We start from the raw sequence: 16954 nt of genomic DNA on the forward strand, positions 1-16954 counted from the left end.
ATTAGAATCTATGGGGAGAGGTGGCCATTAAGCCATCATAAATAAAGTTAATGTGATTTTTAAAACATGTATCTCCCTGCTAATTGATGTATGAGCTAGCCTGTGCATCTATATCATCTTCCTTTCCTATTGTCAAGATGGGAAAACAACACAATCTTCTATCAATGATCATGACTTGCACACATACCCTGTTATCTCATTTCCACATCCCCAAATCATGAATTTTCCGTCCTATTTATCTTGTTCTATGTTTATCCCATCTCTGTCCTCCATCACCAATTGTGTCACTCTTATAAATCAACACATAAATATGTTATAGTATCTCCTATCTTTCAAAAACATTCTCTCAGTCTTTTACCACCATTGTTACTGCCCTGTTTGGGGGTGTTTCCTTCCTTTGCTTTATGATAATCTCTCTTTAATATCTGAGTCCTTCACTCTCTCTTTTTTATTTTATTTTTAATCTTTTTAATTTTTATTTATTTATGAGAAAGATAAAGGCAGATAGAGAGAGAATGGGCTTGCCAGGGCCTCTAGCCCCTGCAAATGAACTCTAGATGCACGCACCACCTCTTGCTTTGCCTTCTGTTTGTGTCTGTCTGTGTGTGTCTCTGTGTGTGTCCATTCAGACTTTCCCCTAGATAAGGGAGACTTTCTCTCCCTTCCTCCTTCCCAGCCCAGATCTTTTTGGCTTGGGTCTTCCTGCTAGCCTTGCCTCTGGATCCTAACTCTCCCTAAAATAAACCTCATAATTCATAATTTCACCCTTCTCAGAGCTTCTGTTTTTAATTCTTTGATAACCAGATAGGAACCCAAAAGTTGGGGTCCATGGGCCAGGGATCTCCTGCATCTTTATGAAATTTAATTCCTCCCTGGACCCAAACTCCTGCATCAAAATGACTTCCTGTGGGAAGTTTCTGGGTTTATAATTGTATAGAATGAAAGACAATGGTGGGAATGCTACAGTAAACCTACCTCTAAAAATGCCACTTCTCCCTAAAGGTAATAAGAAAGAACACTGGCAAAAATGAGCTAGTCAGGAATCTGAAATTCACAAAGGACAGTTACAATGACCTGAAGGACATTTGCTCAAGTAGCTTACTCTGAATAAGTACAACAGGCTGTGTGGCATATGAAATCGTTGTACTGCCATTCTCTTGAGAACTGAAAATTCAGTCAAGGTTTAAAAATAAAAAAAAAACAGCAGCCTAGAAACCCCTGAAGAGACAGAATGGGGCTGGGGAGCAGTGTGTGTGTGTGTGTGTGTGTGTGTGTGTGTGGGTGGGTGTGTGGGTGTGGGTGTGTACCATTTTTAGATAACTATAATCATTTAACTGTGGAGCAGTTCCCTAGAAACCACAATTCACAGAATGGTCCCTTATTGAACCCGACTCAGAGCTCACTGGGTGTAGAAGGCCTCTTTCCCCAGGGAATCCTTTGTCAAAAACAGTTACAATTGTTTAAAGTTGTAGCTGCTTCAGACAGTAAGTATAATGGGGGAGGAGAAGAAGAAGCTGACCAAAGAACATGAAAGGAAAAGCACAGAAGGCTACATCCACAAGAGCCTTTAAATTTTTGTGCATATCTGTAGTTAGAAGAGGCCTAGGACAGCTCTGAATGTCTACCTCTTGAGGCTCTGTATGAACAGAGAGATGAAGCAGAGGGGAAACTGCCTGAGCACTGAGGCCATGCCCTAAGCTGCACCAGTAAATGCTGGGTGACCTACTTACTCTGGTGTTTAAGGAATTCTACCCAGTCATTAGCTGACCACTGAGAAAACTGAGCAAAACTTAAGTGGGCACACATAGAGAGGGGGAACTAGGCAGGTTTTTGAGTATTTTCAAGCAGCCAGTCAGGAGAGGGCCCAAAGAGGGAACCAAAAGGACATGTCACACCACCCAGGGTTCAGCAGAACCAGAGTTCAGCATCTGATCCAGCCTGTCCAATCAGCTTGTTCTCTTCCCACTACGTATGCTGACTTCTTGAGGCAGCCTCCTGAGTCCAGACCTATCAGCCCTCTTTCAGACTCACCTGAGCCTGAAGGTAAAACCTACCACAATAAAATTATAAATAAATGCTTACTAGGTGGACACAGTCTCTTTTTGGCTGATCATCTCCCCTGAACCTCCAGGTATCGACTCTGGTAAACCGGACACCCTGGGCTGTGGTAATGGCAGGAGAAGACCCATATTCCCATATGGACTCTCTACCCCCTCTTGCCATACTGTATCATCTAAATTCCTCTTCTTCAATGAAAAAAGAGTCAATAAATTATGACTCATACAAACAAAAATAATCAGTTAATAGAAATTATTCTGGAAGATACACAGATACTAAAATTAAGAAAGACTTTTAAATATGTTCAAAGAACAAATGAAATCATGTTTGGAAAGGTAAAAATAAAATACTTTGACCAAATATAGAAAATCAGTAGATTTTGTTGTGTGGAGCTGGGGATTACACTCAAGACTGAATGTAGGATAGGCAAATTTTCTACTCCTAAACTAATCCCCCAGCACTCACTATCTTTTAAAATGGAAATCAGTAGAAATCCAAAATGTAAAAATTTAAGTAATTATAGAGAAAAACTCACTACCAAGATTCAACAGCAGATGTAAAGACAAGAAATCAGGGGCTGAAGAGATGGCTTAGTGGTTAGGGCACTAGCCTGTGAAGCCTAAGGATACAGGTTCAATTCCCCAGAAACCACATAAGCCAGATGCACATGGCAGTAAATGCCTCTAGGGTTCAAATGCAGTGTCTGGAGACCCTGGCACGCGCATTCTCTCTCTCTCTCTCTCTCTGTCTCTTTCTCTCTCTCTCTCTCTTATAAACAAACAAACAAACAAATAAATAAATAAATATAGGAGCCAAAAGGGGGGGAGTGTTTAAAAGAAAAAGATAAGAAATCAGCAAAACTAAGTTTGGCCACTTGAGATTGTTCCTTCCAGTCTAAGGAAAAAAGTGAGGATAACAAAGGTTCAGAGGCCTATGGGACAACATGAAACATACCAACAACATCCACATAATGGAAGCCTCTAAAGGAGAGAGGGCAGCAATATAAAGAAGGAAAACAGTAGAGAAAATAATGGGAAAAAAATGATTAAAGTCAATCCCCACATCTAAGATTCTCAACAAACTTCAAGTAGAGAAAATTCAACAAAATCCACATCAAAATTAAACTGTCAGGCCTGGAGAGATGGCTTAATGGTTAAGTGCTTGCCTGTGAAGCCTAAGGACCACAGTTCAAGGCTCAATTCCCCAGGACCCACGTTAGCCAGATGCACAAGGTAGCACACGCATCTGGAGTTTGTTTGCAGTGGCTGGAGGCCCTAGCGCGTGTGCACATGTGCTCTCTCTTGCTGGCGCTCTCTCTCTCTCTCTCTCGTTCTCTCTCTCTCTCTTTTCTCTCTCTCCCCTTCTTTCTCTGTCTGTTGCTGTCAAATAAATAAAAATAAACCAAAAAATTTAAAAACACAAAAATAGATAAATGGCAAGGAATGGGAATTATCCACTTGGAAATGAATGCTTAACACAAAAGATGGTATTAAATAAAAAGTCAATGACATAAGATATATCCCCCTCAAGAAGAGACAATATAACAGACAAATTCCACATTATCAATAATGACACTAAATAACTTTTTGCTTTAATCAAAAGGTAGATATTGGGCTGGGGAGATGGCTTAGCATTTAAGGCACCTGCCTGTGAAGCCTAACAACCCAGGTTTGATTCCCCAGTATCCACATAGAGCCAGATGCACAAAGTGGTGCATGCATCTGGAGTTCCTTTTCAGTGGCTAGAGGCCCTGGCCTGACCCTTCATATTCTTTCTATCTCTCCCCCACCTTATAAATAAATAAATAATTTTTGAATGGTAAACATTAACAGAAAAAGGTTTTTTAAAAATAAATGATGACTTAGGCATGGAGAGATGGCTTAGCGGTTAAGACACATGCCTACAAAGCCCAGGACCCAGGTTCGATTCTCCATGCCCCATATAAGCCAGATGCACATAGTGGCACATGTGTCTGGAGTTCATTTGCAGTGGCTAGAGGCCCTGGTGTGCCCATTATTACTCTCTCTGTCTCTCTCTCACCCTTTCTCTCTCTGTCTCTAATAAATAAATAAAACTAAATCTAATTTTTAAATAGATGATTTAATAACTTACTCTCTACAAGAGACATATTTTATGTCAAAAACAACAAAAAGATTGAAAGTAAAGGGTGGAAAGAATATAGTACTCAAACAGCAACCAAATGAAAGCTGAGGGAACTACCAATATCAGATAAAGCATACTTTCAAATGAAACATAATTCCTAAGGACATTTTAGAACAATAAAATGATATCAACAAGATGCAATAGCAAGTATAAATACAAGTTAGCTGGGCATAGTGGCGCACGCCTTTAGTCCCAGCACTCGGGAGGCAGAGGTAGGAGGACTGCTGCGAGTTTGAGGCCACCCTGAGACTACATTAAAAAAAAATATAACTCAAAATCCTACACAAAGGACAAACTGGCATAAATAAAGAAAGAAATAGATAATAAATCAATAACAGCTGGAGACTGTAATACCACCTGTTAGAAGAGGGGCTGGAGAGATGGTTTAGTGGTTAAGTGCTTGCCTGGGAAGCCTAAGGACCCCAGGACCCACGTAAGCCAGATGCACAAGGTGGCACATACATCTGCAGTGCATTTGCAGTGGCTGGAGACCCTGGTATGCCCATTCCCCCACCCTCTCTCTCTCTCTGCCTTTCTCTCTGTGTCTGTCACTCTCAAATAAATAAATAAAAATAAACAAAAAAAATTTAAAGAGACAGAAGAACCAGACAGAAGATCAAAAAGAAAACACATGTAGACAATACTAAAAAACAGCTAGTTTTAACAAATATTTATATCATTTATTATTTATATCCAATAGCAGCAAAATCGAGTGGAAAATTGTCTAGAATGCTGGATACATGAAGTCATAAAACAAGTCTCAATATGTATAAAAGGGCTGAAATGCAAAATATTCTCTCTCTCTCTCTCTCTCTCTCGTCACAAGGGAATGATATTAGCAATCATTAGTAGAAAGAAATTTAGAACTTTTATTTATGTGTGGAATTAAACAAAATGCTCCTAAATAATCATATTAATGTTATTTTTACAAAACTATAAATATAAGAAAAAAGACATTTGGCTCAGATATCAGAAACCTAGTCACTGAATAAGTAGATCACAAGACTGTACATGAAATTCTTTGCTTACCCGAGTATATTATACTTTTATGTGCCATCTAGGTTCTGATTTGAGTCTATAGCTGCCTACAGTCTAGGTTGGTTGGGTGGCTGACTGGCTGATTTTGGCCACTAGTGAACAGTGAAATCCCTCTGAGTTTGGAAAAGAAAGATCTTGCTTCTTTTGGATCCTCAGGCAGGGCTCTGGAGGGCCAACTGAAGTCTCCAAATAGGTAGCCATGTAAAGCCTTCAAATAGTTTGGTGGGGTTTTCAAATTTTAGCATTAAAACTTGGAAACAGCATAACAGTGGTAGTAAAATTAACTAGGAATTGTTGGTAACTATAGAGTTATGGACTTGTCTTCCTTAGTGATCACCATCCAGGAGCTGGCGAATAAGGTGTCACACAGGACACTGAATGTTTTCTGCTTCTGCCCAGATATTGTACCAAAACATGCAGAACTGTGCTCTCAGGATTGCCACAAATAGGCGATGGGAAACTGCAGTGAAAGGGGGCTGTCTGTGATAACAAGAAATGAGGATAATTTTAGATAAGTTCACGAACATTCATATTTAATAAAAATGAGCTTGTAAACAAGCCAGGTCAATGACAGCCAATAAAATTAAAAACATGATTTAATTTTCTGGAGACAGGTTTTCTGCATAAAATTTATGTCCATGACTCAGAGTTTAGTACCATATTTCTCTTACATTATAACAATCCATTGGGAATACTGGCGGTGAGACTGTGGAAATCAATTCCTTTCTGGCAAACTGATGACTCCCTCAGCCAACATTCATAGGTCTCACTAATGAACTACAATCACCTGGAAGTTATTACTTAATGTATGACTTAATCATATTTTGAAGAGCTTGTGTAATAAGATTTAATCACTACCCATTAATACATTCCCTATGTACAGGAGTAGAGTGAAATATAGAATATATATGTTAAATCAACCTTAGAAATAAATAAGGAATTCTTTACAGGACGTACTTATTCATTAGCCAATTTTATTTCGGCTTATATTTCTTTTAACATTGATAGTTTATGCAAATAAGTGATCCTCCACTGGTTTTTCATCTGCTAGCTTTAAGTTGTGAGTCTCAAAGGCAAAACTAAGTACAGACTTATTGCCTCCTGAAAGGAGAGCCCATCTGAGAAAAGAACTAATTTCTTTCTTTTCTCTTTTTTAAAATTTTATTTTATTTTATTTTATTTATTTGAGGGAGAGAGAGAGAGGGAGAGAAAATGGGTGCACCAGGGCTTTCAGCCACTGTAAACAAACTTCATATGCATGTACCACCTTGTGCATCTGACTTTATGTGGGTCCTGGGAATCAAACCTGGGTCCTTTGATTTTGCAGGAAAATGCCTTAGCTACTAAGCCATCTCTCCAGCCCAAAAAGAACAAATTTTAATGAAGCAAAACCAAAGTACAACAAAGGAGGAATCAGGACATGAAGTTTCAGCTGTAAGATTTCTCAGGAACTGATGGCACTGAACTCACTAGAATTCACTGATGGAATGACTTTGCCCTATCACACAACCATGCCTAGCTTCCTAGGGATAGAAAGGCTGTGAGAACAGGCATGATTTAGCAACATTTTAAAAATGCACATTTTATTTTTATTTATTAATTTGAGAGAGAGAAAGAGAGGCATATAGGTAGACAGAATAGGTGTTCCAGGGCCTCCAGGAACTCCAGACGCATGTGCCACCTTGTGCAACTGGCTTATGTGGGTCTTGGGGGATTGAACCTGGGTACTTTGGCTTTGCAGACAAGAATCTTAACCACTAAGTAACTTTTTTACAACTACACTGCAGTCCCTACTTGTAATCTAGCTTTTGCAAGGCTTTGGTACTGGGGAAGGCACAGGTGACGGTCCTCACCGAGCCATCAAGAGCCTGCACTAGTTTTGTTCTAACCCTCATAAATAAATAAATAAATACCTGCTAATTCAGAACTTGCAAAAAGCTCACAAATTGGAGAATCGGGGTGTAAAAGAAACTAAAAATACAAAAAGCTGGTTAATTTATGACACTGTTAGATCTTTAGACACTTTTCTCCATTACCAATACAGCTACCCTTCCTGGGCTTCAGCAGAGAATGAAGATTTGCTTTAAAACAAACCGAAGTAGAGGGCCTCCAGGCTCAAGACCTTCAGCAAAGTCACAGGAAAGCAAAGGGATTTGTGAAATGCCAACACACTCAGTGGTGAGAACTGTCTTCCTCCCGCACCACCCCAGCCACACCAATGCCTTCTTCTTAGCACCAAAATCACTGGACATCTGATCTGGTTTACCCCAATCTAGATCAGGATAAAATATTCACCTAACAGCTAAGATAGTCTCCTCACAAAACGGTCGGGTCCCAGCCCAATTACCCTATGAGAACCAATTAAGCAATGAATGCTATTTACACATATACATTAACTCTTCAGTGTTATACTGTCATCTATGAACAGCAGCAAAAGGTCATCAAATATTTGAGCAAAGTCTCTTGCATAAAAATCACAGGCAGAAACAACCAGAACATAATTGGTTCAAAGACAACATATACTATAAAAAAACCTTCAAAGGCTTTTATCAAAATCTTTAGGTCCTGCACTTATGAATCTAAAAGCAGTATGCTATCTGTAAAAATAAAAATAATATACATCAAGGCAGATGTGGTGGTGCACGCCTTTAATCCCAGCACTCGGGAGGCAGAGGTAGGAGGTGTGCCGAGAGTTCGAGGCCACCCTGAGACTACATAGTGAATTCTAGGTCAGCCCGGCTCAAGTAAGCATTTTTAACCACTGAGCCATCTCCCCAGCCCTGCTGTTGGAACTTTTAAAAGTATATCCAAAATAAAAAGTTAATTAGAAGAGAAATGAAAGTGAATAAAACATGCAAACATGTAGAATAAAAAAGACACAAAAATGGATAACAGGAGGAAAAAAATAAGAAAATGAGAATTGGTCCAAGAGCTCTGATATGCTGATGATAAAAGTTAAAAAAAAAAAGATAACAAATAAAATGCAGACAAATAATTATTTTAAAATTTTAAATTCCTAGAGTTGAAGAACATCTACATATTGAAAGAGCATGTCACTAAGTGTCATTCAGTAATTAGCAGACACACATGAAGGCCCATCACTGCAGCCTTTGAAGATAAGTTGTCATTACTCAACAGAGAAAGGATAAATTAAAACAGCATAAGAAAAGGATTTTCAGGGCTCTGACATGCCAATAACAAAATTTCCTACTTTTATAATGCACATATATATGTGTCAAATAACTATAAGAAAAATAATATCTTACATGTATTACAAAAGCTTCCCACTTTAAATAAACAAAATGAGCTAAAAACAGAAAATCTTAACATTTAGACTTCATTTAGGTAAGTTAAAATAGCTAATTAGACTGAATCCTATTGTGCCAGAGGTTTGTTTTTTTAACTTTTAAAAATAGTACTCTAGGGGCAGGAGAGATGGCTTAGCAGTTAAGGCACTTTCCTGCAAAGCCAAAGGATCTCAGATCAATTACCCAGTACCCACGTAAGCCAGATGCACAAGGTGGTGCATGCTTCTGGAGTTCATTTGCAGTGGCTAGAAGCCCTGGCATGCCCATTCTCTCTCTCTCTCTCTCCTTGCCACTCTCAAATAAATAAATAAATAAAATATTTTAAAAAATAGTACTCCATGACATTTAGAAATGTCTGTGCTCTTATATTTCATTTAATCTTATTTTATTTATATAAATTTTGACTATGTTCCCTAGTTATTTTTCTTTCAGCATTGATTAGTTACTTTCTTTATGCTATGAACAAATATCTGACCAAATGCAACTTAAAGAAGGGAAGGGTGTGTTTTGGCTTACAGTTTCAAGGGGAAGTTTCATGTGGGAAAGGCATGGCAGCAGGGACACGCAACAGAACTAGCCATATTTCAGTTAGGAAGCAGAGAACAATCAAGAGGTAAGGCCAGGCTATAAAAGCTCAAGGCCTGCCCCCAGTTGCCCATTTCCTCCAACAAGTCTCCACCTTGTAAGGGTTCCTCAATGTTCCCAAGCAGCACTATCATTTGGGACCCAAATATTAAAATACACACATGTATGGAGAGCATTTTATATTCAAACCATAACAAGCATCCTAAATACAAAATATTTACCAACACGGACCACGTTGAATTTTATTAATAATGAAAGCAAGTCATGGGAATAAGCCATTGCCTGCGTTTCCTTTAAAGACACTCAAACTTGTGACATTTTTAAATGGCTCCTGCTCATGCTAAGAGACACACTCACCTTGAGGATCAACTTCTTTAGCTAGCTTCAGTGCATCAGAGTTTGCAAGATCAGTGTTGGCTGGAGTAACAGCCAATATCAGGCAGTTCTCCCTGGTGATGAACTGCATGATCATTTCTCGGATCTGATGCTCAATATCTGGTGGCTGGTCTCCCACAGGCACCTTAGTTATTCCAGGTAGATCAATCAGGGTTAGGTTTAACACTGTGTGGAAAGAAGTGAGAAAGTATTATGAACCCCTTAAATGCTAACAGGCATATACAACACAGACTCATCAGTCACTTAGCTCAGCTTCATGCATTGTGCGTCTGAATGATTCCATCCCAAGTGTGCAGAATTAAAAGCATTGGATTCAAAATGGTTTTACTAGTGCTATTTTTATATGGTTGTGCTAAGCAAATGATCATCTTAACATAATTTGAAAGGCACTGATTTGCATGCCTACAAGTTTGCTGAGAGAGATGTCATATCCTAGCTGTCATAACTAGGCAGTTATAATTAAAATACTGAACAATAAATGCATATGCTGTCTGCCATTCTGTGCACTGCCTTCAAATGGCAAGAAAATTCTAAGGGTGAGATTTTCCTTTCACTTTGAATGCATCATATATTATGTGTAAAGATTAGCCAGTCTATTGGAAAGTTGCTAGCCATTTGTGTTGCTCTGAATGTAGAGAACAGTGTTACAGAGGAACACTGTGACCCCAGTCCCACCTGGTGACTGCCTTCTCAGTATTGGCACTAAGTCCCCCTGGGAAGTCATGCTAACAGTGTAGGGATGCATATCGTAGTAGGTTCTTCAGGGAGGAAATAAACAGAAATATGGACAGTTGGAGGAAATCAACTGAGAAAGACTCACCCATGTTCATCTAAGACTTTTTTGAAAATATTGAAGATAATAAACAGGAGATTTTTATGGACCCATCTTCCAAATTTTGTAAATTCAGAATAAAAATAAAGGATTTTTAAAAATTCCTAGCTCAATTCTGTCTTTACAAACAGCTATTATCCTACTACCTCTGAACTTTACCAAATGTACCAGTATCCAAATATCCCAGAGACTCAGCATGATCTGTATCTTCTATATAAACAAAAAAATGATAATTCATCTAGTTAAAAAGTGTCTGCAATTAGAATTTTAATATGACACTTACCGTGTGGAGAATAGACTCGTAAATTAATGGGTATGGAAGAAATGCCTTTATTCATGCCAGTTACTCGATCTGTTTCTGCTTCAATCTCATGGCAAACTTCATCAAAATCTGTAATTTTTTTCCCTTTGCAATGTAGAAATTCAGCATACTCTAAAAAAAGACAGACAGACAAAGGTATACATTTTATGCTGAAGTTATGAGAAAAAAATTAATTATAAGTCAAATTATCCATTATTGCGCCTCATAATGACACAGCATTTATTAAGATGCAAATATTAACCAGCTCAATTGTTATGAATGCTAAACTTGCTAACTTTCAGATAAGCGATCAAGTAATGTAAGAAGTCCTTAAGCCATCCTAAAATGACATAGGTTTTCAAATGCTAGAATCATAGTAGCAAACTTTCCATCTTTCCTGTCAAGGACATGAATACTTCTCTCTCCTTCTCAGTTTCTTCATGTAGTAACCTGTGTCATTTTTTGTCAAACAGCAAGCTAGGTCTCCTGTAAGCTCACTCCTCTGTTGTCACAGTACACATGGCAAGAAAGGTTCTTCAGACTCCAGGAATCTGGCCTAAAGCGGTCACTGCATTACTATTTCACAGGTTTACTTTGACATGTGTCCTTTGTATTAGAATATAATTCCCCAATGCTTAAATCCAAACCCATATGCTCTGGCTGATAAAGCACAATGCCAGAACTGGATTACTCCCCTACACAAAGCTCTTTGTCAAGGGAGGCCCACAAGGTCGCCCAAACAATGAAATTCATTGCCAAAACACTTGGTTACCCATTAGAGCTAAATGGTAAGACCTTATTGCTGAAGACACCACAAGATGCTTTCACAGGATAATAAGAGATCACTCTGGAACTTAGAAGGAAGCCAGCTCCCAGAAGGCTAGCCCTCATAGTGCTGGAAAGGGCTATACAAGCTGCTGGGGGATAATAGTTACCAACAGTGTGAACAAGGAGGGGATCCTGCAAGCTACAAGATCAATCAGCCAGGAGAAATAGACTCCCCTGTGCAATAGTGTCACACAGGGTATGGGGAAATCAGCTGCCCTCTGGTAGGATATGAGGCCCAGCCAGTGGAATGGAATTCATATCTGGCACTGAGAACCAAGTCAAAATCCTATGGATAGGAAGGCCATAGACTCTAGTGGGAAGCTCCCATTGTTCTTTGGCTAATGAGAGAGGTATGCCCAGCAAAAAGTCTTTGAGGGCTGGAGAGATGGCTTAGTGGTTAAGGTGCTTGCCTGCAAAGCCAAAGGAACTCAGTTCGATTCCCTAGGACCCACATAAACCAGATACACCAGGTGGTGCATGCATCTGGAGTTTGTGTGCAGTGGCTGGAAGCCCTGGAGCACCCATTTTCTCCCCCCCACCCTCTCTCTCTTCCTCTTTCCCTCTCTCAAATAAATAAATAAAAATATTTTTAAAAGTCTTTGAAATGACTATGCTTATCCCCTTTGTTCCATTGCTGTTCTCACCCTTGGTTGAAGAATCTTCTTTTTTAAGGATGGAAGTGAATACCAGGGATAATCAAGATCCATCAACACAATAAGAAATAAGCTAGGAATGGTGGTGCATACCTTATATAGTGAATTTCAGGCCAGCCTGGGCTAGAATAAAACCCTACTTCAAAAAACTGACAAAAGAAAGAGAGAGAGAGAAAGGAAGGAAGGAAGAAAGTGCCTATCATGAGACTAACCATCTCTATGACATTTGCCATGGCCCAGGTATAGTACAGAGTGAGCGGACATTTAAAAGTGAGTGCTGCTCTCATGAGTAGCCTGATAACCTTATTCAGGGAGATGGTTGCAAACACTGAGAGACTCAAAACTCATCAGAAATTCGAAGGATACAGACATCCCAACACTGACAGAGAAATAACACACCCCCCAAGCTCGGGGAACATTGAGGAAGAGAGGGCAGAAAGATTTTAAGAGCCACAGAGTGAGAAGGAGTATCCTGTGACAATGCTGCTCCCACAGACGCTGACTGGTGCATCCATGACCCCACAGTGAAAACCACGAACTCCTCTGAGGAGGGCCTTGAGTGGAATGGGGGTGGGGAGGAGAGGATTATAAGGATATAACTTGACAGGAATATGACCAATTTGCAATATGCTCATACTGTGAAGTTCATAATTTAAACGATAGCAGGTTATTGAAAGCATCAAATATTTTAGATGAATCTCAAAAGCATTTTGTCAGGTTAATAAGCCACACACACAAGGCTTACTGTATGATTTATGCATGTATGATTTTCTTTGTTGCCACTAGATGGCGCCGACTTTCTCTGTAGGAACCTAATGCCCTTCCAGAAGGTTGTAAAATCAATGCGATTTCAAATTATATTTAAATTCATTCTGGAACTCCCGAAGATACTTTTATCCTGGAACATGGAGAGTCTTTCTGTGCATGATCACCTCAAACGTCTGTGTTCTTCTAAGGATTAGGTCCAACAGACATATTCAAGGATGCCTGGATTCTTTTATTTATCTATTGATCTTTACTGAAATCCTATTGCCAAGCATGGTTTTAGAAACTGGGAAATTGCAGAAGGAAGCAGTAAGTCTTTTGCTTCACAGAAGTTAACACTGAATAACAAGGGACAATGGCAATGTGTGTGCCGGACAGTAAGGGCGGTGGAGACAAAAAAAAGAAAAACACGACAAGAGAATGCTCAACACTTGAGGAAACCATTTTGTTTAGCTTGGCTGAGGACAGCTTCTAGGGTGTGAGAAAGTGACATCCGAGCAAGCGCTGCAGAACGGAAGGATGCGTGCAAGTCATGTGGTACACAAGAGCTCCCAGGCAGAGGGCTGAAGCAGAGGCAGGCCGGCATGCTGAAGAGGAGCAAGATGACCAGGGCGGCTGGAGATGTGGACAGACCTGGATGGTGGGGAGGGGGGTGCAGGGAGCACTTCAAGGACTACATTTTTACTCTGAGTGGATGGTAGATCATGTAAGGATTTTGAGTAGAGAAAAAAAATGCAATGTGGCCTGTGTTTGAAATAAATAGCCCTGACTGCTGTATGAAAGGTAAGTAATGGGGTGCTAGAGGAACCTTGCTGCTGGAATAATCCAAGCCTTAGATGATGGGTTTGGACTAGGGTATCCACAGTGAAGTGTAGAGTCACAGTTAAACAGCTGGTGGATTTAAGCTGCGGTGTGGAAAAGAGGTGCCACGAATAACTTCACAGTTTTACCTAAGCAACAAACACCAGAGAGAGAGAGGGAGAGAGAGAGAGTTCTGAAATAGAATAAAGTGAAGGGGCAGGTTGGTATAGGATGGGGCAGGAACTGGGAGTCAGGAGTTTGGTGATGAATAAAGCATGTGATGCCCACTTTGCACCCACCCAAGTGGTGGAACACTGGGCTGCAAATGTTGGGGTAACACAGCTACAGGAGATGCTACTCCACGTTCAGCATCATCTGACAGGTGTCTGTTTATTCTGCACACTTCCCAGAAGATGGCAGTCAAGTACTTGCAGAAAAGGGCAGCTTTTTCTAATTAGCACAAAAATGCCTCTGGGGCTAGATACGGAAGTCTCTTACCCATTGAGAAGTCTCAGCTAGCGATATATATTTGGAACTCATTACAGTCAAGCAAGCAGATGAGATCACTAAGTGAGAGAGTTAGGTAGGGCAAGCTCAGAGTACTAAGCCCTGGGTATGGAGGCCAGGTGAGGATGCCCAATAAAAAAAAGAAAAAAAGAAAAAACAGTTCCTGAAGGAAGAAAGCCTTACACTCCACTAAATACTGTCAATATATCAAGTAAGATGGTCACCATTACAGAATTTAAAACCTTGGGGTCTTTGAGGAGGTTGGGAAGGGCAGTCACAGTGGAGTGGGATTGGGGGATAGGTTTACAAGGTACTGGGAAGCGAGGAAAGAGAGACAGATGACAGGCAAAGTTTCCATGGAGTTTTGTCAGAGAAGAGAGGAGAGAAGTAGAAGGACAGCGTCAGAGGACTGTGAAGTCAAGCAGTTTTGAAATTCAGGCAAATGAACAATATGTCTTCAGACTGTTGGTTTCAATCCAGTATGAAGGGAAAAGAGGTGTTTTTTCTTCCACAACATGAATCTGAGGTGGGGAAGAGATTGGGAGCTTTTATTTCTATCTCTGGGACTTAGATCTTCCCAGCATATCAGGAAAATTGATCAGGGAAGAAACAATACACTTGTTCCCTATGGGACCAAAGAACCCACTGAGAAAGAACTGATCTTACAGGATGTATATTTAAGCAAAACCAGCATATGTGAGTTGTCAGAAGGGGGCTGCCTGTAATCCATCTTCTACCCAACCCCAGAGACTCAGGGGTCGGTCCCTTTGTCTCTAACCATGTGGTAAATGTCAGACCACATGTCCCACTTTCTTATTATAAAACATGACATCTGCAATTCATAGGTACAGGATTATATTGATAATCAATTGAGTTCTACTTACTACAAGGTAGCCCAACAGTCCTTTTAAGAGATGTTTGCACCTTAGCTGGCGACTGTAATTAAGTGAAGAGCAGAGGAGGCACAATTGCTTTTGTACACAGACTACAGTGGTGGCAAGGAGCATTCTCACCCAACACAAATCATCACACAGGCCTAAGCAAGGCTTTGTTAGCAATGCAAAGTTTAAAAGATCACACTTTTACTTGCGTTCAAACCACAGGTACTGATGAATGTTTTGGAAAGGACAATCAATCACCATTTAATATGCACCATTTAGTATGCTCACCTCTCAGAGACGGAACGGGCATGACGGGAATTCTAAAATCTAAGCCAAAATCCATGAAACAGGCTATATGAGCCACTAAATAGCAAGACTTTTGAAAGAACATGATAAATGTGTGTTTGAGGGTCTACAGGATCTCATCTTTGACTCTGAGATATATTTCTCATAGAGCACAATAACCATGGCACAAGCTCTCCTGACATACCCTCAGTATTCCATTCATTCCAAAACGTGAAACGGTCTTTCTCCAACAATGCCAGGCTTCAGCTGAGGATCAATAGGAACAGTGTATGCAATTTCTGAACCACAAGCTCCTATAAAGGGTGGATACTGTATATATACAAGCATTGAAACCTTGATAATGCATCCACAAAATCCTATTTTTGTCAGTACAACATGTCTTACTGAAGTTCTTTGTATGTTTTCAGTTTCATGAAATAAAAGCCTTAGTTTTAAATATTGTTTTTGTGTTCCTAATGTCAAAAATAGCATGCATTGAAACAAAACACAATATATATTTGTATCAAAACATAATTTTAGAAACAGCTAAAGCTCTTTTATTTCCCTGCAAAACATTTTTAGCATTGTCATTTTGTTGGACCATGAAAAAAAGTATGCTAGATTAAACAACTCACAAATTGTGTTGGGGAGAGAATGAGATAGTTTATGCCCAGCCAGTGTTCCAATCAACTGTGACAACAAGCACAGTATGACCATAAGAATTTAATTATTTCCAGTACGCCCCTTTCATGGAGAAAAATATGTACACGTTTCAATTAACCAAAATTAAATGAGAAGTAGCAATTGTGGAGTACCAGCATAGATCTCTCATCATTCTTTATTCTATGAACTGTGATCCCCAACTTCAACTGAAGCATTAGCTTTGGAATACTTAATAATGTGTGGCTAGCCTTATTTTTTCAGTATAAAGAATACCATTTTTAAAATATATTTTATTTATTTATTTGAGAGAGAGGGAGGGAGGAAGAGAATGGGTATGCCAAGGCATCCAGCCACTGCAAGTGAACTCCAAACAATGCATGGCTTACGTGTTTCCTAGAGAACTGAACCGGGATCTTTTGGCTTTGCAGGCAAATGCTTTAACCACTAAGCCATTTCTCTAGTCCAAGCATCTTTTGATGACTATATTTTTTTCAAAAGTATCTTCCCAAAGGCATGTGTCTGTTTCCTTAATACCTATGATATTTAAACCATGTATCTATTTCCTCCTTCTTTAAGCAATTTGCTTTGCCTATAGCATTGCGTAATGACCATGTTAAAAACAAGCACTTCCATCCAATTTTGAATTCCAAATTGAAGAAAATATTCTGGAATGGTGGGCTAGCTGGATATTGATTATGTAGGACCCAGATACTAAGCAGAACTCAGGTGTATTATTGAGGCAAGCAGAGACAGTCTGGCAGTAAACAAAATAAGAGGAAATTTAAAGAAACAAGCAACTCAGGAGTCATCAATGGGTGAAAGGTCCCTACAGGAGACTTAAATCAGTGGAGCAGAGTGGGAGTAAGGATACCAAAACTTCCATAGCAGAA

At 39.6% G+C, this 16954-nt stretch overlaps 1 protein-coding gene across 8 annotated transcripts in view; it reads right to left on the reverse strand.

Moving 5' to 3' along the window:
* The window catches only part of Dnm3 (dynamin 3), a 531619-nt gene that overhangs the window by 382135 nt on the left and 132530 nt on the right, over positions 1–16954 (reverse strand). For all 8 annotated transcript variants that reach the window (XM_045142169.1, XM_045142170.1, XM_045142166.1 and 5 more), the window contains exons 3-4: positions 10664–10813; positions 9510–9713 (exon numbers count right to left, since the gene is read on the reverse strand). In XM_045142169.1, the coding sequence (XP_044998104.1) occupies positions 9510–9713; positions 10664–10813 (354 nt within the window). The remainder of the gene's footprint in view (positions 1–9509; positions 9714–10663; positions 10814–16954) is intronic.

The sequence above is a fragment of the Jaculus jaculus genome, chromosome 1, assembly GCF_020740685.1.
Source record: "Jaculus jaculus isolate mJacJac1 chromosome 1, mJacJac1.mat.Y.cur, whole genome shotgun sequence".
Classification (NCBI taxonomy): domain Eukaryota; kingdom Metazoa; phylum Chordata; class Mammalia; order Rodentia; family Dipodidae; genus Jaculus; species Jaculus jaculus.